General features: G+C 39.2%; 1 protein-coding gene and 1 pseudogene across 2 annotated transcripts; both read right to left on the bottom strand.

The window, feature by feature from the left end:
- Window positions 1–15,751: 15,751 nt before the first annotated feature.
- TPD52L3 (TPD52 like 3) lies at window positions 15,752–19,293 on the bottom strand. 2 transcript variants are annotated; one of them, XM_060198932.1, is made up of 2 exons: window positions 18,305–19,293; window positions 15,752–15,907 (listed from the first exon to the last, which is right to left on the bottom strand). In XM_060198932.1, the coding sequence occupies exon 1, from the start codon at window positions 19,161–19,163 to the stop codon at window positions 18,459–18,461; it is 705 nt and encodes a 234-aa protein (XP_060054915.1). In that variant the 5' UTR covers window positions 19,164–19,293; the 3' UTR covers window positions 15,752–15,907; window positions 18,305–18,458. The 2 variants fall into 2 exon arrangements, with proteins under 2 accessions (XP_060054915.1, XP_007533687.1); XM_007533625.2 differs by having other exon boundaries at window positions 18,349–19,293.
- A 2,813-nt stretch (window positions 19,294–22,106) lies between these two features.
- LOC132541083 (U6 spliceosomal RNA) lies at window positions 22,107–22,251 on the bottom strand (annotated as a pseudogene).
- Window positions 22,252–22,524: the final 273 nt, after the last annotated feature.

Here is a 22,524-nt window from a genome sequence, read left to right as displayed (position 1 = left end):
CACAAATTATATTAGTGTTGTTGTTGTTCAGAGGTTTTTGATAAAGCAAGAATGCCCAAAGAGAACTGTGTCAGTAAAGGCTGGAGGTTTGCTTTTTCAGAAAAGATTGCATATCAAAGGAAGGTTGAGGAAATAGAGAAGGACTGACTGTGGATATTAGCATTCAAAGCAGTAGATTTTTCTAGCCCCAGGGAGAAACTGAGATTTTTTTAAGGAGTCTACTGTTGTGATTAAATATACATTTGAAAGACAGCAGGAGGAACTGAAAAGATGCCTTAGGGGAAAAGTAAGGGACTGAGAGAAGGGGGGGGGGTATCAGAAAGCTCAGTGAAAAAGCTTTGTTTCAGTTTTGGTGAAATTTGTGGTAGGGGAAAGAGAGGAGAGTACACTAGAAAATCAAGCCTATAAACCTCATAGATTGTGTGGATGTGAGGAATGGGGAAAATTGGATGCTGAGAATAATTCCCAGTTTTATAATTTGGAAGACTTAAATGGATGGCTTGGGTTGATGGATACTCTTTGCTGACGTTGTAAAGGAAATAAGTTGGGGGAAATGAGTTCCAATTTAGCCATGTTGGGTTTGAAATGCATTCAAGATAACAGATTTCTAGCTGGGTAGTGGTGCATCTGGCTGAGCACACACATTATAGTGTGCAAAGATCCAAGTACAAAACCCTGGTCCCAACTGCATAGGGGAAGACAAGTGGTGAAACAATGCTGCAGGTTATTTTTTTCTATCTCTGTCCCCTCTCTCCAGGCTTATTGCTAGGATGTGGTGCCTGCACTATGAATCTACTGCTCCTGGAGCATTTTCCCCATTTGTGTTGCCTTTGTTGTTGTTTATTATTATTATTGTTGGATAGGACAGAGAGAAACCCAGAGAAGAGGGGAAGAGAAAGATGGACACCAGCAGACCTGCTTCAGCTTCTCCGCCTGTGAGATGGCCCCCTGCAGGTGGTGGGGGTGCTCGAATGGGGATCCTTACTATGGTCCTTGCACTTAGAGCCACATATGCTTAACTCATTGCACTGCTGCTCAGTCCCTGTAGAACCAGGGGGTGTTCAAGTAGTAAGGCTTTAACTAGAAACAAAAGTTAACTCCAAGCAGATCAAGGACCTGGATGTGTGAGGCAAACGTGATAACCACTACACTACAGAAGGAATGTTAAAGTAGTAAGGCTTTAATGCAGAGCCACTGGAGCTGAAGGTGGGGGTTGGTAATAGAAACTATTGTTTATAAAGGAGAATATCTACTGGAATGTGTTAATCTAATCAATATAGACCCCAAAAGATTGGGCGGTGATAGCGTAATGGTTATGCAAACAGACTTTCATGCCTGAGGCTCCATAGTCCCGGGTTCAATCCCCTGCACCACCATAAACCAGAGATGAGCAGTGCTCTGGTTTAAAGAAAAAAAAATTGGATGGTGTCATGAACAATTGACCATGATATTAATTAATTAAATAGGTCTGGTCTGGGTCTTGGTCCGAGTTCCTTTTCTTGGTCTGGTCCGGGAATTTGCAGACACTTCCATATCCTGTGTTGATTGTCACAGGATATGCCGGATGGGGGCTTCTGAATTTACAGACTAGCATGCAGTTCAAAAGTTGCCATCCATGTTCAAAAGTCCTGGGCTTTTATCCCTGAGCTAGGCTGGGGTGTGGATTATATTACTTCCAGCCAATGAGGATTGGGGTCTTCCTAACAGGTAGGTCTAAACTTTATCAGGCTACACAGATACAAGGCTTGCTCTGCACAGGAATTTATCTTATGCCGGTGCAGGGGCATTTCAGAGAACTCAGGGGCCGCATAAGGCTTGCTCTGTATAGGACTATATCTTATGCAGGCCTGCAGGACTTGTGGGCCGGGGTTCTAAGTTTTATCTTTCACTCTACTTTGTCACTTTAAACTCAAGAAGTATTTTAGCACTTTAATTTTAACAATGTTTCAGCACTCAAATAAGTATTTTAACATTTCTGACTTATTTTAACATTTCAAACTCAAAATAATATTCTCACACCGGAATATTCACTTTAACAAATATTTCAACACTCTAAACTTAAACAACTTATTTTGATATTTCCAACTTATTTAAACATTTCAAACTCAAACAAATACTTTCACACTTAATATTTTCACACTTCTTATATATATTCTAAGTACACACTTCAATATTATTCTAAGTTCACACTCCTTATACATTAATATTATTCTTAGTCTGGGCATAAGTCATAACATATTTGTTTAGGAATGTATTCAGGAATCTGAGGTCTCAGCCCTTGTGTTGAAGGGGCCGTGTTTTCTTCATCTGGTATATGCAAGGGACACTTAACTGAATGCTTGAATATTCCTTTTTTTTAAATTTATTTCTTTATTGGGGAATTAATGTTTTACATTCAACAGTGAATACAATAGTTTGTACATGCATAACATTCCCCAGTTTCCCATTTAACAATACAACCTCCACTATGTCATTTATCATCCTTCATGGACCTGTATTCTCCCCACCCACCCACCCCAGAGTCTTTTACTTTGGTGAAATATGCCAATTCCATTTCATTTCAGGTTCTACTTGTATTTTCTTTTCTGATCTTGTTTTTCAACTTCTGCCTGAGAGTGAGATCATCCCATATTCATCCTTCTGTTTCTGACTTATTTCACTCAACATGATTTTTTCAAGGTCCATCCAAGATCCACTGAAAACAGTGAAGTCACCATTTTTTTACAGCTGAGTAGTATTCCATTGTGTATATATGTTGGTATGCATGAGACCCCTTCTGTTTCATTTGGTTTAAATCCACCCTGCTTAAAATTATTCTATTTACATAACCACTTCATTCTATTTACATAACCACTGTTTACAAGCACCTCCCTCCAGGGCATTGGTTCAATCCCCACTGTTTTATGATATGTTTTTGCTCCACCCCCTCTCCTTGTCATGCCCTGATCCTCTCCTTGTCACACTCTGATTGTCACCAGTCACTTTTCTCTCCACCCTCTCTATGTCACATCCTGTTTCCACCCTACTTGGCAAGTATATATAAAGACAGCATTGTGAGTTTTACAGTACCTTGAGTTTAGCTTAGCTCCTCTTAGACTGTGCTGCTTCCTGCATGAATAAAGAGATACTGCCTACAGCTCAACCATGAGTCCCTGGTCATCTGTTACCTGCCCGTGAAGCCAGCCCAGTGAAAACAACATAGCCCGGCGCAAACAACATATATATACCACAACTTGCTCAGCCACTCATCTGTTGTTGGACACCTGGGTTGCTTCCAGGTTTTGGCTATTACAAATTGTGCTGCCAAGAACATATGTGTACACAGATCTTTTTGGATGGATGTGTTGGGTTCCTTACGATATATCCCCAGGAGAGGAATTGCAGTATCATAGGGTAGGTCCATTTCTAGCCTTCTGAGAGTTCTCCAGACTGTTCTCCACAGAGGTTGGACCAATTGACATTCCCACCAGCAGTGCAGGAGGGTTCCTTTGACCCCACACCCTCTCCAGCATTTGCTGCTGTTACCTTTTCTGATGTATGACATTCTCACAGGAGTGAAGTGATATCTCATTGTTGTCTTGATTTGCATTTCTCTGACAATCAGAGACTTGGAGCATTTTTTCATGTGTTTCTCAGCCTTTTGGATCGCTTCTGTGGTGAATATTCTGTCCATGTCCTCCCCCCATTTTTGGATGGGGTTATTTGTTGTCTTGTTGAGTCTGGCAAGCTCTTTACATATGTTGGTTATTAAACTCTTATCTGACGTATGGCATGTAAAGATCTTCTCCCATTCTGTGAAGGGTCTCTTGGTTTGGGTAGTATTTTCTTTTGCTGTGAAGAAGCTTTTTAATTTGATGTAGTCCCATAGGTTTATACTTGCCTTAGTCTTCTTTGTAATTGGATTTGTTTCATTTAAAATTTATGCGGAATAGAGTTCTGCCAATATTTTCCTCTAAGTATTTTATAGTTTGTGGTCTAACATGCAAGTCCTTGATCCACTTGGAATTTACTTTTGTATTTGGTGAAATACAGTGATTCAGTTTCATTCTTCTGCATGTTTCAACCCATTGTTTCCAACACCATTTGTTGAAGAGACTCTGCTTTCACCATGTAATAGTCTGGGCCCCTTTGTCAAAGATTAGATATCCATAGGTGTGGGGCCTCATTTCTGGGCTCTCAATTCTATTCCACTGGTCAATGTGCCTATTCATGTTCCATTAACAATCAGTTTTGATGACAATGGCCCTATAATACAGTTTGAGATCTGGGAGTGTTATGCCTCCAGTTCTGTTCTTTCTTCTCAAGATTGTTTTGGCAATTCTAGGTCTTTTCTGGCTCCAGATAAACATTTGTAGCATTTTTTCATTTCTTCTAAAAAATGTGCTTGGGATCTTGATGGGGATAGCATTAAATTTGTAGATGGCTCTGGGCAATATATTCTTTTTGATGATGTTAATTCTTCCAACCCATGTACATGGAGTATCTTATTCCACTTCTTTGTGTCTTTTTCAATTTCTTTGAGTAGTGACTCATAATTTTCAGTATACAAGTCTTTCACTTCCTTGGTTAGGTTTATTCCTAGATATTTTATTGTTTTTGTTTCTATAGAAAAAGGAACTGATTTCTGGATTTCAATTTCTTCTAACTTAGTGTTTGCATAGAGGAATGCCACTGACTTTTGAATGTTAATTTTATAGCCTGACACATTACTGTATTGCCTGATGATTTCCAAAAGCTTCTTGCTGGATTCCTTAGGTTTTTCCATGTATACTATCATGTCATCTGCAAATAAGGAGAGTTTGACTTCTTCTCTTCCAATCTGTATGCCTTTAATTCCTTGCTCCTGCCTGATTGCTATGGCAAGAACTTCCAACACTATGTTGAATAGTAATGGTGATAGTGGGCAGCCCTGTCTAGTACCTGATCTGAGGGGAAATGCTTCCAGTTTTTCACCATTGAGTATGATGTTGGCTGTAGGTTTGCTATATATAGACTCCACTATCTTCAGGAATTTTCCATCTATTCCCATTTTTTGTAGTGTTTTGATCATAAAGGGATGTTGTATTTTGTCAAAGGCTTTCTCTGCATCTATTGATATGACCATGTGGTTTTTGGTCTTGCTTTTGTTGATGTGGTGGATCACATTGATTGATTTACGTATATTAAACCAACCTTGCATGCCTGGGATAAACCCCACTTGGTCATGATGAACAATTTTTTTGATATACTGCTGTATCCGGTTGGCTAGAATTTTGTTCAATATTTTCGCATCTATGTTCATCAGAGATATTGGTCTGTAGTTTTCTTTTCTTGTTGTGTCCCTGTCTGCTTTTGGTATCAGGGTGATGTTGGCTTCATAGAAGCTGGAAGGGAGTATTCCAGTGTCTTCAATCTTCTGGAAGACTTTTAAAAGTAGAGGTATTAGTTCTTCTTTGAAAGTTTTGTAGAATTCATTTGTAAAACCATCTGGTCCAGGACTTTTATTTTTGGGAAGATTTTTGATAACTGTTTCAATTTCATTAGCTGTGATGGGCCTGTTCATGTTATCCACTTCCTCTTTACTTAGTTTTGGAAGTTGGTAGTATCTAGGAAATCATCCATTTCTTCCAGGTTCTCTAGCTTGGTGGCATATAGTTGTTCATAGAAGCCTCGCATTATATGTTGAATTTCTGCAGTGTCTGTTGTGATTTCTCCTCTTTCATTTACTATCCAATTTATTTGGGTCTTCTCCCTTTTTTGTTTTGTGAGTCTGGCTAAAGGTTTGTCGGTTTTGTTTACTCTTTCGAAGAACCAACATTTACTTTCATTGATCTTTTGTATGGTTTTCCTATTCTCAATGTTATTTATTTCTGCCCTAACTTTAGTAAATTCTGTCCTTCTGGTTGCTTTAGGATTCCTTTGTTGTTCTTCTTCTAGGTCTTTGAGATGTACAATCAGGCTGTTTATTTGTGCCTTTTCTTGTTTCCTAATGTGTGCTTGTATAGCTATGAACTTCCCTCTTAGGACTGCTTTAGCTGTGTCCCAAATATTTTGATAGCTTGTGTCTTCATTTTCATTGAACTCTCGAAACATTTTGATTTCTTCCTTGATTTCCTCTTTGACCCAGAAGTTGTTAAGAAGTGTACTGTTGAGCTTCCACATTTTGGCACTGTTACTAATCTTTTGTTGATTGTTAAGTGTTAGTTTAATTCCACTGTGGTCTGAGAAGATGCTTGGGATGATTTCAGTGCTCTTGAATAGGCTGATGCTGTCTTTGTGGCCTAACATATGGTCTATCGTTGAGAATGATCCATGTGGATTTGAGTAAAATGTGTATTCCAGTTTCTTGGGATGAATGACTCTGAAAATGTCCAATAGTTTTGGTTTATCTATCTCTTCATTTAGCTCCCTTATGTCTTTACTGATTTTCTGCCTGGATGATCTGTCAAGTTGACATAGTGGGGTGTTGAAGTCCCCTACTATGATTGTGTTACTGTTAATATATTGCTGTAGCTCTTTCAGTAGAAGTTTGATGTATTTAGATGGCTTCTCATTGGGTGCATAGATATTAATAATTGTTAAGTCCTCTTGATTGACTGATCCTCTGAGCATTAAGTAGTGTCCATTCCTATATTTTTTAATCTTATCTATTTTAAAGTCTATCATGTCAGATATGAGAATAGCTGTTCCTGCCCTTTTTTGTGGGCCATTGGCTTGAATGATAGTTTTCCATCCTTTCACTTTAAGTCTGTGTTTGTCTTGTTGCGTGAGGTGAGTTTCCTGTAGACAACATATTGTTGGGTTGTGTTTTCTGATCCATCTTCCTACTCTGTGTCTTTTAATAGGTGAATTCAGGCCATTGACATTTATTGATATCAAAGATTGAAGATATTTTAACGCCATTCTTGTAGAGTTTTAGAGTGTTTTTGATATATGTCCTATTTGTGGTGGTCTGGTTGTTTATAGGAGACCTTTCAGAACTTCTTTCAGGGCAGGCTTGGTGATGGTTGCTTCCTTCAACTGTTCCTTGTCTGAGAAGGTTTTGTTGCCTCCATCTAGTCTGAATGACAGTCTAGCAGGATATAGTATTCTTGGCTGAAAGCCTTTCTCATTGAGCACTCGATAGATATCTTGCCATTCTCTTCTAGCCTGTAGTGTTTGTATGGAGAAGTCTGCTGCTAATCTTATGGGTTTTCCTTTGTAGGTGACTCTTTGTTTTTCTCTTGCAGCCTTGAGGATCCTTTCTTTATCCTTATTCCTTTCCATTCTAAGTATGATATGTCTTGGTGTCTTTAGGTCTGGATTAATTCTGTTTGGGACCCTCTGGGCTTCTTGAATCTTTGTGTCTTTGATGTTGTATAGACTAGAGTAGTTTTCAGCTATTATGGCCTGGAAAATGCTTTCTTCCTCTCCTTCTCTTTCTTTCTCTGGTATGCCAATAATGCGTATATTGTTTCTTTTGAAGTCATCCCATAGGACTCTGTTGTTGTTTTCAGCATGTCTTAATCTCTTTTTGAGATCTCTTACTTCTTTTTTAGTTGTCTCTAATTCATCCTCAATCTTGCTAATTCTTTCTTCAGCCTCATAGATTCTATTCTCTCTGCCCTCTACTGTTTTCTGGAGTTCATCTATTTTGTTGCCCTGCTCTGATACTGTTTTAGCTTGTTCAGCTAGTTGCATTCTTACCTCAGCAATTTCAGCTTTCCGCTCTCTAATAACCATGAGATAATTAGTATTTTCTTCCATGTTCTCATTTGTTGTTCCTGTATTTCTGATTACAATTTTTTCAAATTCTTTACTCACTCCTGTTATTATTTCCTTAGCTAATGTTTGGTTTTGAACTCGTTATTTTGTGCTTCACCCTCTGGAGGACTTTTAGCTGGACTCTTGTCCTGGTTCGAGTCCCCAATATTTTTTCTTGTTGTTTTAACCATTTTATATCTTATGTTATGAGTTCCCTTTATCAGTACTTTTCAAATTATTGATCACTATGGCCTGGATTGACTTGTGTCTAAGTAAGTTAATTAAAGGGTTTACAGTGGTGGAAGTTAACAGTTGTTTCAATCCCTGAGTTGGAGCTCAGTGGTTTAAAAGCCTCTTTTTTTTTTTTCTTCCCTGTAGGCTATGGGAGCCTGAGGGCTTTTAAACTATCAGTAGGCTTCTTAGCTTAATCACTGACTCCTGACCAAGAGATAAAGCTGGTGTGGCAGCGATAATCCAGTGGTTATGCAAAGAGACTTTCACAGCCCCTCAGCTATGCCACCGAGGTATAGGTCTTCTTCTGAGTTTCCTGGTTAGATCTCCATCCTCTGGTGTCCCTCCTTGTTGCTGCTCCAGATTCTGAGGGTAGTAGCAATGGAGACTCAGAGTTGCACTTGGTGAATCTCTGGGGATTCCTCTCCTCCCTTAAGCTGTCCCCTTGTTGGCGGAGCAGACTGGAGGTGGGGTCTCAAATGATAAACTGCTGAACTGTTAGCAGTCACTTAATCTCTCCTTAGGCTCTTCTCTCCTCTCTGTCACCAGCCACATGTGTTTGTACTCTTGTGTGATTTTACTGGGTTCCTGTGGTTATTCTAGTTCTGTCTTTTTCGGTCTCCGGTGGTCTCCTTTGGTATTCCTAGTTGATCCGGGAGAGGAGAGGATAGGAGAGGAGAGAAAGCGATCTGCTGCTCGTTGCTCCGTCTCCGGAAGTCGAATCCTCTGAATATTCCTATTCCTGACAGCTGGACTGGGTTTAGAGATATGAGACCAGAAATGATTTATTTGTCCTAGTTTAGTTATATATGGCATCATATGTGTGTGTGTGTTTCTAAACAGTGTATATTGTAATTGAGTTCTCTTTCTCTCTTTTTTCCTGTTCTTTTCTTCCTATGCTGTTTTCTGCTTAGGAAGTGATAGTAATAAGAACAAGACACAATTTACCTGATATGATTCATAATATTAACACAGTTTTGGCCATTCCTTAGATATGTAGCTGAAGCAATTTGGATGTGAGCAAGAAATGTCAAGAGGAGTTATTTACATGGATGAAGAATAAATAGTAATGTTTATGCCATCAATAATGATCCAACTTTATTTGAATCAAAGGAGACAATAAAGATAAAAAAATTAACTGTAGGAATATTTATTCTAGGAGGGCAGGTGGTGGCACACCTGGTTAAGCACTCACATTACAGTGTGCAAGGACCCAGGTTCAAGCTCCTGGTCCCCACATGCAGGTGGGAGAGCTTCACAAGTGGTGAATCAGGGCTACAGGTGTCTGTCTTCTTCTCTATCTCCCTGTCCCCCTTCAATTTCTTTCTGTCTCTATCCAATAGTAAATAAAGACATTTTAAAAAAGATCTTTATAAAAAAAAGAAATATTTGGGGAAGCAATTACAGAAGCCAGATCTTCCACCTTCTGCACCCTATAATGATACTGGGTCTATACTCCCAGAGGAATAAAAAATAGGAGAGCTATCAAGGGAGGGGATTGGATATGGATTTCTGGTGGCAGGAATTGTTTTGAAATGTACCTCTCATATCCTATAGTCTTGTCAATATTTCCATTTTATAAATAAGAATTAAAAAAAGAAAAAAAGAAATATAGATTCTGGACTAATCATATCATAGAATTTCTCTGGTTTTCTCCACTATTGTCTCAAAGTCGTGTGTGTGTGTGTGTGTGTGTGTGTGAAGTGAATTTCAACCTGATCTCTGAAGCTGCAGTTACCATATTTTCATCTGTACCTCTATGCTGATTGTTTTCCTTTTGCTCCTCCAGAGTCATCCTCTTGAACTGCTGACTGTCCAGGAGTCCAAGGTCAAGGAATACATCAATGAGATCAGAGCTCTCAGGCTGTCTAGGGCATCACTCAACTCCTCTTTAATGGGTAAGGTAACCTCTCCTGCATCTTGTTGCTTTTTTTTTTTTTTTTTAACCAGAGCACTTCTCAGCTCTGGTTTATGGTGGTGTAGGGAATTGAACCTGGGACTTCACAGCCTCAGACATGAGAGTCTCTGCATAACCATTATATTATATACCCCTGCCCCATTTTGTTGCTTTGGATCTAGACATTATGATATCTTTATCACTGGTCCTAGATCATGCATGTTCTGTTAGTTCTTAGTACCTTGGCCTATATCTTTATTTATTTATATTTTTAAATTTTCTTTATTTATTGGATAGAGACTGTCTGAAATTGAGGGTGAAGGGGTGATAGAGAAGGGAAAGAGACACCTGCAACACTGCTTCACCACTTGCAAACTTTCCTCCTGCAGGTGAGGACTGGGGTCTTTTCACATTGTAACATGTGCACTTAACCGGGTGCACCACCACCCAGCCCTGGCATATACCCTTATAACTGGTTCCTTGGGTGCAGAGGGAAGATAAATCTATTATACCTGGAGGCTTTCTGATACAATAACTAATGTTCCTTAGAAAACAAAAACAAATGGTTGGGGAGGTGGCACAGTGGCTAAGGCACTAGACTCTCAAGCATGAGGTCCTGAGTTCAATCCCTGGCAGCACATGTACCAGAGTGATATCTGGTTCTCTCTCTCTCTCTCCTCCTATCTTTCTCATTAATAAATAAAATCTTTTTTAAAAAAGAAAGACAACAAAAACAAAAACTTCAAGGGCCAGGTGGTAGCTCATCTGGTTAAGTTCACACATTACAATGTGCAAGGACCCAGATTCATGCCCCTGACCCCCACCTGCAGGGGGAAAGCTTCATAAGTGGTGAAGCAGCGCTTCAGGTGGCTCTCTGTCTCTTTCCCTTTCTACCTCCATTTAAAAAAATACAAAAAACTCCATATTATTACAAAAAAAAAAGTGAACAGGATTTGGTGGTGATACACCACGTTGAGCACACACATTATAGTGTACAAGGACCCAGATTCAAGCCCCTCATCCCATCTGAATAGAAAAAGCTGGAGTCGGGCTGTAGCACAGCTGGGTAAGCGCACGTGGCGCTAAGCAGAAGGACCAGTGTAAGGACCCGGATTTGAGCCCCCAGATCCCGACTTGCAGAGGAGTCGCTTCAGAAGCGGTGAAGCAGGTCTGTAGGTGTCTTTCTCTCCCCCTCTCTGTCTTTCCCTCCTCTCTTCATTTCTCTCTGTCTTATTTAAAAATGACAACAATAATAACTACAACAACAATAAAAAACTAGGGCAACAAAAGGGAAAATAAATATTAAAAAATAAGTCTTTAAAAAAGATAAAACTTCACAACAAAAAAGAAAGAAAAGAAAAAAGAACTTCATAATTGGTGAAATAGTGTCTTTCTCTTTTCTTGTTTCCCCTTCCCTTCCCAATTATTCTGTCTCAATCCAAAATAAAAATATCAAAAAAGCTTTAAAAAATGAACTAGAATCTTTAAAATTAAAAAAAATATATCTTTATTTTTTGGATAGAGACAGCCAGATATTGAGAAGAAGGGGGAGATAGGGAGATAGAGAGACACCTGCAGCCCTGTTTCACCACTTGTGAAGCTTTCCCCCTGCAAGTGGAGACCGGGGCCTTGAACCTGGGTCCTTGTGCACTGTAACATGTGTGCTCAACCAGGTGCACCACCACCTGGCCCCCAATTTTTTTTATTAAATTTATTTATTTGGTAGATACAGCCAGATATCAAGAGGGAAAGGGGAGTCTGAGAGGAAGAGAGACAAACACCTGCAGATCAGTTTTCCACCTGTTAAGTCCCTCCTATTGGTAGGGACTGAGGGCTTGAACCTGGGTCCTTGAGCACTGTACCATGTGCACTCAACCAGGTGCACCACCATCCAGCCCCAACTAGAGTCTTTATCGACTAAATATTATACTGAATATTGTATCTCATTACCTAAACTAACCATATTCTTTTTTCAAATTTTTATTTTATTTATTTGGTAGAGATATCCAGATATGGAGGGGAAAGGGGCAGATAGACAGAGAGACATCTGAAGACCTACTTCACCACTTGTGAAGCTTTCCTACTGTAGGTGGGGACTGGGGGCTTAAACTCTGTTCCATGTGTACTGTAACATGTGCACTAACCAGGTGCACCATCACCTGATCCCTAAACTAACCATATTCTAAAAGGGTATTTATTCTTTTTTTCTAGTAACTGTTACTGTGGAAATCTAGAGAACATTCTGATCTAACAATCTTTTTTATTAAATGGATAAGGACATTTAATCTATTGAGTGAACATATTAGAGCTTAACAACACACACACACACACACACACACACACACACACACACACACACACACACCCCTCTCTAATTAGAGTGGTTAATTTCTCACTACCCACCACCACCCCCAATACATACTTCCTCTCTAGTCAGAATTCTTTTGTTTTTTTAGCTGTTATTCTTGTTTCTCTGGAGTCTTTGTCTATAGAATAATCTGTGTTCTTTCTGCAGTGAGTACTCATAGTTCTCTGAAATTTCTTTCATTCAGGCTGGAGTAGAAATCAGAGATGCTCACTAAAGACTTGCCTGCTAAGACTGGGCCTTTTATTGTTGAATCTTTCTGAGGGCCTTTGAAGTAGTTCAGCTCACATTTCCCCAATGAAGTCAGGTTTCATCTTTCAGATGATAGGATCAATTTAGGGTTCAACTTTCAGTTGTCATTTACAACCTACTCCTAAAGACTAGACCTTCCCACTATATTTAGGACAGGTCTTCCCCCAAGATGTTTAGAATATGCATTCTCAAAATGTCACTTTGAGGTGTGGAGATATATTTGTATGGGTGTTAATAAGATGTCTTATTAAATGTTAAAATAAATAAAAGTGAAATAATAAAAAGAAAATTTATTAGATAAACAATTAAGGGTTGAGATATAAGTTTATTTAGGACATAGTACCTCTTGAAAGGGGAGTTCTGGGAAAAGAACCAAGGAAGTTAAAAAAAAGGTAGGATGTATATATTTTGAGTTGAAGTCATTTGAGACATGCTTACCATTCCCTTAGCTTACTTAAAAGAATGAAAATTTGGTGTATTATCCAGAATTTGGATTTTACCTGAAATAACTTTTCTATTGGGGAGCCTTATCTTTTTGATAAGGCAAACATTACCTAACATCCTCTGTGATCCTCAATATGAATCCAATTCTTTTTTTCTGAAGCACCAGACCTCACCTCATTCTGTAGGGTCAGAATGGATAGTTTCAATTTCCCCCCATTGACTTTAGAATCCATATTTATATAGATTCTCCATATGTAAATAATTATAGCTCTTCTTTTCCCCCAACTAATCTGATGTGAATTTGGTATCTCTACCAGAATAAGAATTCAGATGATAGAGGAACATTTTTTGCTTGCCCTGAACACTCTGTGAGACAAATTTTAGAGGTTTAAAATGACAGCAGTCACTTTACTATTTCTCACAGTTCCTGAAATTCACAGGAATTCTGAAATAACTGAGTTGAAAAGTCTGTGTTCTTACTCAGAATCACTTATGCCATTGCAGTTAGATGGAACTAATTAAAGGGATGAAGTGTAAAGGATTTAGGAACCAGCCAGAGAGACTCTCATACCTGAGGCTCCAAAGTCCTAGGTTCAATCCCCTGCACCACTATAAACCAGAGCTAAGCAGTGCTCTGGAAAGACCAAAAAAAAAAAAAAAAAAAAAAAAATTGGGGGTGGGGGCTGGGCTATGGCGCTTAAGGATCCCAGTTTGAGCCCCTGGCTCCCCACCTGCAGGGGGTCGCTTCACAGGCGGTGAAGCAGGTCTGTAGGTATCTATCTTTCTCTCCCCCTCTGTCTTCCCCTACTCTATTTCTCTCTGTCCTATCAACAATGACAGCAATAACAACAATAACAACAATGATAAAACAAGGACAACAAAAAGGAAAAAATAGCCACCAGGAACAGTGGATTCATGGTGTAGGCATCAAACCTCAGCAATAACCTTGGATAAAAAAAAAAAAAAGATGCTTTGTTCCCATCCTTGCCAATTGCATACAGAGGGTCACCCATTTGAATTTACAACTTTTGCAATTTAAAAAAATATGTATTTGTTTTCATAAGAGAGAGAAAGACAGGTAAGGACACTGCTCAGCTGTGGCCTATGGTGGTACTAGTGGTCAAACCCAATGCCATTGGGGGCCCCAGGCATGTAAGTCTGGTCTACCACCCCGGTGCCATCCCGCCTTCCTCAACCTCTGTTTATACACCCCACATCTTACATTTATCTGAACAATAGATGTAAACAAGAAAATCAGTAACCTCATGGATTTTTTTTTCCCCATATCCCCCCTACTTGGTGGTTTCCAGGGGTTGGACCCAACCAAATGAGCATATTTGAGGGTTCATATATTCCAGGAACTGTTGGAAATTTCATCTTGAAGTGATCTTTTTTTTTCAAAGCTTGAATTTTTAATTAGTGATTTAATAATGATTAACAAGATTGTGGTATGAAGGGTACAATTCCATACAGTTCCCACCACCAGAGTTCCATATCCTCTGTCCTCTATTGGAAGTTTCCCTATTCTTTATCCCTCTGGGAGTATGAACCAAAGATCTTTATGGGGAGCAGAGGTGGAAGGTCTGGCTTCTGTAATTGCTTCTGTTCTGGACATGTGCATCAACGGGTCCATCCATACCCCAGCCTATTTCTATTTTTTCCTATTGGGGTAGGACTCTGGGGAGGTGGGGTTCTAGGAAACACTGGTGAGGTTGTATGTACAAGGAAGTCAGGTTGACATCATGGTAGCATCTGCAACTTGGTGGCTGAAAAGCATTAAAATATAAAGGAAGTGATAATATTTTTTTGCAAATTTTCTTTGCATTTTAAAAATTGTTACATTTGATAGGACAGAGAGAAATTGAAAGGGGAGGAGGAAGATAAAGAGAAACACCTACACATTGTTTCACTGTCCATCAACCTTGCCTCCTGTAGGTACTGACTAGTGGCTTGAAGCTGGGTCCTTGCACAAGGTAATATGTGCAACTCAACTAAGTGCACCTGAAGTGATCAAATTAAATAAACTCAAGCTATTCTATAAAGTCCAGATAACACTGAATGAGCAAAAGTGATCAAATTTTGAAAGTAGATAGCTAAAGAATGACAGAAACTATGCATGGGAAGTAGAATCAAGTGAAAGAAAAGAAATTCACAGATATCTTTTCATCCTGAGTCCACATGCTAGAGGGTGTGTGTGTGTGTGTGTGTGTGTGTGTTATGGGTTTTGATCAGTTGTGCTGGAATCCTATAATAGAGCCAAAGCAAGATTAATGTGCACCTCAGCATTGTTAGTATCAAGTCTTTTCAATTCTACGTATATGTCAACTCACAAAACTGTCCATCTCCTTCCACCATGTATTTGTTGTAGATCCTGCCTTTTAAATATTTCCTGATCTTAGGTGCAGGTAGATAGCAGAATGCTTATGCAAAGAGAGTCTCATGCCTGAGGCTCCAAAGTTCCAAATTCAATCCCCTGCACCACCATAAACCAGAGCTGATCAGTACTCTGGAAAAAAAAAAAAATCCTGACCTTTCTAAATATTTCCCAATCTTCTCCTCCTTCCTTTTCTTCTTTCAAAGATTTTATTAATATGAGAGATAAAGTTAAATAGGAGAGAGACAGAGAAAGCATCACCCTGACACATTAGATGCTGGAGACTGAACTCTGGACCTTGTGGTTGAGAGTCTAACACTATCCACTGTGGCACATCCTGGCTGCACCCCATCAATTTCTATGATGACCAGATTGTCCTTTCTAAAATACTTAAAAAGATATTGTACCAAAGAAGAACCCAAGGCCTCATGCATGCATGATACCACCAATGAGTGGTTTTCCTGACCAATTTCTCATTTTTTTATTTCTTTGAGAGAGGCACCAGTCTGTCATCCACAGAGATCCTCTGCTGTCATCCTCAGTGCTCTGGTGATAAGATTCAAACCCAGTGCTTCACATATAGCAAGACTTGTACTCTACCAAATGAATTATATCCTGGCTCCTAAAATACAAATTTTTTGGTTATTTTCCTGCTTATATAACTTTAACACCTCTCCATTTTCTACAAGAATAAATATTAATGTCTGATATATCTTATAAGACTGTAATTTTTGCCCCATTTTTTTCTCCACCTCTCAACACTTCCTCTCTCTATGTTATTTCTAGGAACAGGACAATCTATTACTTTTATTCATGACTTAGTTTATATGGATATTTGATTACTTTTTAAAAATTGATTTATTTAAAATATATTTATTATTTTATCAAGGAGAGAGAGAGAGGCCTATATTACTGTTTAATTGCTTTTGAAGCTTGCCTCTTTCTGGTGTGGACTGAGGGCTTGAATTCAGATGCTTGCACATGGTAACATTTGCATTCAAGTAGCTGTACCACTTCCTGGCCCCTTCTATAGGTATTTTCTGAAATGTTAAGGCCCGACAGGCAACTACTAAACTTCTTAGACATTCTGTTTCTCTGATTTCATTTATGATTTACTAAGGCATATTTGGATCACCCTTACTTCACAGACTTCCTTTATCTACAACAAACAGTTCTATTTTGATAACTACTGCAATAAATTGTGATGATTTGAAAAATCTGCTTTGGAAGAGCATGAACCATGTCTAATTTCTATGTCTTCAAAACTTGGCACAGTATCTGATACATAGTAGGGCCTCACACTAGCTTTGAATAGGGGAAATACTTCGTTTAAAACCAGGAGGAACTTATCCACCAGCTCATGTTGATCTCTTGAATCTAAGATTTGGTATCTGAAGTATGGAACAGTACTGAATCCTTCATTAATTCAATATGTATTTAGTAAATAAGCATGGGAATAAAAGGATGATAAAAAACAGACTTTTTAGTGCTCTTGGGAGTTGAGGATTTATTAGGAAAACAGAGTCTAATTGAATTAGTAAGTTAAACAGAACATACTCTGAATTTGTCTCATCATGCCAGATTGAGATTATTCCTAAAACAAAGCTTTTTCCTGTATGGGTTTAAAACCTTTGCTTGTTGGACTAACTTGGCTTTGCATATTACAAATTTTGTTCTAGTTCTTTGGCATGGAAAACCACTTTGGTTGATAAACTGTAACAAATTAAAAAAACAAACATGTTGAATAGATATAGTTGAACAAATCAGTGGAGGTTGAGGGTACATCAGTGGCTATACGTTTATGAATTTTTTTTACATTTATACTAATTTTTGGTTTTGCTTAAAAGAAAGACAAGGGAGTGTAAGGGGAAATATTCAAGAACCAGCACAGGGTGACTTTCTAAGGCTGGAGAAAATACCTCTTCATATTGAGACATTATCCATTTATATAAAAACAAATAAAAGTCCTAGTGTCACTGCTAAAAGCCAATTAAGACACAATGTATATTTCAGGCATTGTCATTGGAGGAACAAAAAAAAAATCTGTTAGGTTTTTGACATGAAAAAGAAAAAAAGATATATGTATATATCATCACTCCAGTGAAAATCAGATAAGAAAAAGTTTGAGCAAACCCAAACTAGGTTTCTTTAAGTTTCAACCACCTGAATAGCCTAAGTTTTGTTTCCTTTTCAATTGGAATTTACTATAAACAAGAATAGACTTAAAAGTCAAGCTGATCAGTGGTGTAAAATTAGTTAGGTCTATTCAAAGGCATAACAGCCAGCACTACAGGGGATGGTATTCTTTTTAAAATATTTTTTAAGACAAGAGTTTATTTTTCTCTCACTTGTCTATGCTGTATTTCCTACAGCTCACCAGCTGGAAGTAAGTAACTAACTAGGAACTACTATAGAACAGATAAGCAATTTTCTTGTTCTTGGGTGGCACTGCTATGGCAGGGACATGTGTTACAAGGGTTAAATTTTAGCACACACACACACACACAGATTATAGTGTACAAGGAGAGAGGTATAAGGAAAAGTGAAGTTGGAATTTCAGCTTGAGTTCAAAGTAGTCAACAATCGCCTAAATGGAAGTTAGTTATTTTTTTAACTGAGACCTTTAAAATAAGTATACAGGTTTAGAGTATTAATGTAATAGTCTGTTAATATCCCCCTTTAGTGTTTCAGAGAAAATGGACAGTTTTGATTAGTCTCTTAAAAAACAAAAATCATGGGTTAGTTGGAACTTTCAAGGTAGCTGTTCTCCTTTTGAGATTTAGGGATGGATATAGAGAAGAAATAAAATTACAGTTTTTTCCTAACCTTTTCCCAGTTCTAAACAGAAACCTACTTAGCTTTCTGATAGTTTTTTGTAAGAGTTTGGGCTTTGGTTTAATAGTCCTCTGGAGTCATTATCCTGCCTGTTTAAATATAGCCCCTGGAAGGCTATATATTTCATTTATAAACTTCAGTGTAAAATAACAACAACAAATATCTATGTACAAATGGGCATTACATTTCTCAGAACTGGGCTCTGTCCATTGCCTGAATTGACTTTACCATTGTGGTCTTACTGCTTGTTTTTGATGGGAAGAGTTGAATTTGTTAAGGGGGCTCGAAAGGGGTTCTTTCACTGCTTAGGAGAGCTTGCAGGGAAGATTATCAAGTGTTCATTCAGCCTCCAGAAAAGGAAGTAGGTCATCCCCACACCCAGCAACTTGATCATTCCCACTCCCAGGAAGTGGAAATGGATCATCTCCACTCCATATTGAAGAAGGAAAGCAGTCACTGCTGAGCTCTCTGCCACCCGCAACTCTGGACTTGATTGTCCCCATCAGACCTTCAAAAGATCTGAACGTGGCCGACTTTTTCATGTCGCCAAGTTTCCTGTAGATGGCAGAGCCCATCGTTGACAGAGCAGCTGTGGTCTTTTGCTTCATGTAGGTGTTGGAGACCTGAACATCGTGCCAGCTCTTGGTCAGATTTTGCTTTAGCCCCATTGAGGCTGTGAGGCCCAGCCTTCTTTTTAGCTCCAAGCAGTGTTTCTCTTTAGCAGCCAGCTCATGGCGTAGGATGACAATCTCTGCCTCCAGTTTACCAAGTTCTAGCTTGAGTTCTTTTTGCTCGGCCTCTGTGAGAACCTCTGGTTTGGCTGTTGAGTGGGGTTCATCAGTGCCCCCAGAGGTCTGCGTCATGGTGCCTGATATGGACTGAGAAAGAAGATCTTCGTTAAGAAAGTCCAGGTCCAATTCTTGGTAAAGGGAGTCGAACTTGTGGCCAGTAGAGAAATCATCTTGGCCATCAAAGTCGAAATCTAGGTCAGCAGGGTCAGACTCTATCCTGGTGGAGTGGGACTCTGGGCTTGATGGATCCATGTTCTGACCGGTGGGATGGCTGTCTTAAAGGATCCGTAGATGCACCGGTGCTCTCCACCCACTTCCGGGTGAAGATGGGGTCTGACTGGGCCGAGGTGGGAGGTGGAGCTCAGAGAGGCGGGGCTTCCGGCCTGATGTTTGTCGTTGGAGGAACAAGGCCTGTCTCCTGTGCTCACAAGCTCCTGTTGGTGTTTCTACATCACAACGACCTTGTGAGGTAGACCGTGCTGTGATTCAATGAGAGGACAGGGTTATTTACCTCCTGTCAGTGTAGGTAACAGGTGTTTTCCTTCAAACTTTGTCAGATTCTCATTACAAACTATTTTGCACCACACTGGCCATTTTCAAACCTTTGAAAAATCAGATTCAACCCTTTTTACTAGCAGACGTTTATGAAAAAGCCTAGTGTATAGATTTAAAATAGCCGCAGTGGAGCTGGGGGTCCAGAATTCTTGACTTCATACTCCTTCCACTTTCCCTTTCCCAGAACCCAAAGGGAACTTGAGAACTTCTTACTATCACTTGTAAAAGCAGATCTGAAAGCTTCTCAGAACTCATGGGGACTGGCATGATACCATGCATGAAGTAATGACCATGCCAGATTCGTGGCATAGGGAACTCAGAAAGGGACTCTGGTAAATCACAACTGCCTGTTATTGGTAGTGGAAGAATGGATATATGATAGTTGTATCAAATCAAAATTAAGAGGTTACTAGCTATAAAATAAAACCAATATAATACTATATTGGTTTACAGTAATATATATGTATATATATATATATATATTAGTACAGCTTCATACTGCTATAATCTTTGTACTACACCACACCACACTCATAACCAGTCTTAATACTATGCATCATTATCATATTGATCCCATCTCTACGTGTTCCTCCCAATCCCAGTCCCTCTGCCTTCGGGTATACATTTTATTATAAAAATCTAAGGATTTGTTTCTCTTTTCCTGTATAAGTACCATGCGCTAACCACTGGAGCTCCAGTTTCTCTTTTCCTTTGTTCATTTGCTTTGCTACTTTATATTACACATATAAGCAAAACTACTTGATATTTGACTCTCCTTTTTACTTTGATTAGCATAATCACCTCAACGTCTATCCATGTTGTTTCAAAATGGAATGACTTTATCCTTTTAAGTTTCTTTCTTTTTTTTTTTTCTTAGCTTTTTTTAAAAAAAAACTTTATCTATTGGATAGAGACAGCCAGAAATTGAGAGGGAAGGGGGTGGTAAAGAGACAGAGAGACTACCTTCACTTCTATTTTAAGTCATAGCTACACCTATTATTCTAAGCATTGTTCTTTTTTTCCTCTTCTCTCTCAGATAAGAGAAACAGTGCCTGGTTTCTTCTGGTGTTTCCCAGACTTGCCTCCCTTTCAGTGATGGTATAAAAATAAGATTCCTGGTAACAGGTGCTGTGGGTACTGATGGAATTTGGGTTCAGAGCCCTCTGGTCATCTTCTTTTATCATTTACCCTTCTGGGAATATGGACCAAAATTCTTTTTGAGGTGTAGGAGGTTGGAGTTCCGGCTTCTGTGAAAGCTTCTCCACCGGACATGGATATTGGCAGGTCATTCCATACCCCCAGCAAATACAGGATCTTTTTTTTTTTTTTTATCACATCATCTGTATATAGGAAATTAGGTAGCTTCCATTTCTTTCTTTCTTTTTTTGAATGAATATATTGGCTATGTTTCTAGAGTGGGGGGGTGAAAAATAATATCAAGATCAATGTGTTTGTTAATTTATAAAACTGTCATTATTTTAAAGCTAATTGGAAGACTTTGAAAGTCTAAAAAATAGTCATTTGCAGATGCTACTTGCATCTTACAACTCAACATTAAAGGAATTTCTCATTTTGGTGCCCAGTCTCAAAACAACATTTTGAACACAATGCCTAAACACGTGCACCCCCTAGCGGTCAGAATTCAAATACAGAGGGTTTTTTTTTTTTCCCTCCAGGGTTATTGCTGGGCTAGGTGCCTGCACCATGAATTCACCGCTCCTGGAGGCCATTTTTTCCCCTTTTGTTGCCCTTGTTGTAGCCTCCTTGTGGTTATTATTATTGCCATTGTTGATGTTGTTCGTTGTTGGATAGGACAGAGAGAAATGGAGAGAGGAGGGGAAGACAGAGAGGGGGAGAGAAAGATAGACACCTGCAGACCTGCTTCACTTCCTATGAAGCGACTCCCCTGCAGGTGGGCAGCAGGGGGCTAGAACCGGGATCCTTACACTGGTCCTTGCGCTTTGCGCCACATGCGCTTAACCCACTGCGCCACCGCCCGACCCCCATACAGAGGGTTTTTATCTATTTTACATTCCTGTTATGATAGAAACTTGAGCAAGTTTTTATCCACATAGCCTGAAAAATATCTCAGAAGCAAAGCTCAATCTTATACATCTTCCCAACCAAGTCATGTATAAGCTGCACACATACAGTTCAGCCTCTGTTCAGGTTGTTACCCCCTGCACACTGTCCATATAGAGTCCAGGGCTGCCCCATGTCTTCCATCATGGTGGGTGCGACAGAGCGATCCTGGGACAAGGGGGAGGGCAGGGTTGGGGAGAGGGAGGGGTGGGGAGGAAGGGAGGGGGACTCCGAACACCCGCTGGGGACAGAGGCGATAGGACCAAACCCCTATCTAGGCCTCTCTCCCGGAAGCCTGCTCCAGACACTATACTCCAACCAGGAACACTTCAATTTCTTTTTCTTTTTCTTTTTCTTTTTCTTTTTTTTTGTTTACCAGAGCACTGCTCAGCTCTGCCTTATGGTAGTGCAGGGGATTGAACCTGGGACTTTAGAGCCTCAGGCATGAGAGTCTCTTTGCATAACCATTATGCTATCTACCCCTGCCCTCAATTTCTTTCTATTGTGAGTAGTGCTTCAATGAAAATTGAGGTCCATATATCTTTCACTATTTATTTGAAATATATGAAATACTTCACAAATTTGGGTTTCATCTTTGCACAGGAGTCGTGCAAAGATTTTCTCTACACATTAGTGACCTCCTTTGGATAGACTTTCCTCTCTATTGCTCCAATCTTAGTGTATGTGCTACTGAAGTCAGCACATATGTCTTTTTATTTAATGTTTTCATATCCTTCTAATACTTAAAACTAGAGTTTCTGGATCATAGGGTAGTTCTGTTTATATATATATATATATATATATATATATATATACCAGATTATTAGTTTTATTATAAAAGGGTATAACTCAGAATAACCAGAAGGTAGAAATACATAGGAAAAGGTGTGGGGTAAGTTTACCTCTTTGAGTGCCATTCTCCCTGAGTCTGTATGTGTTCAACAACCTAGAAACTGTAGGAACAGTGTCTGTCCCT

The sequence above is a fragment of the Erinaceus europaeus genome, chromosome 10 (assembly GCF_950295315.1).
Source record: "Erinaceus europaeus chromosome 10, mEriEur2.1, whole genome shotgun sequence".
Taxonomy (NCBI): Eukaryota; Metazoa; Chordata; class Mammalia; order Eulipotyphla; family Erinaceidae; genus Erinaceus; species Erinaceus europaeus.
Note: the sequence above shows the minus strand (reverse complement) of the source record. Positions and strands in the feature narration are given on the sequence as shown.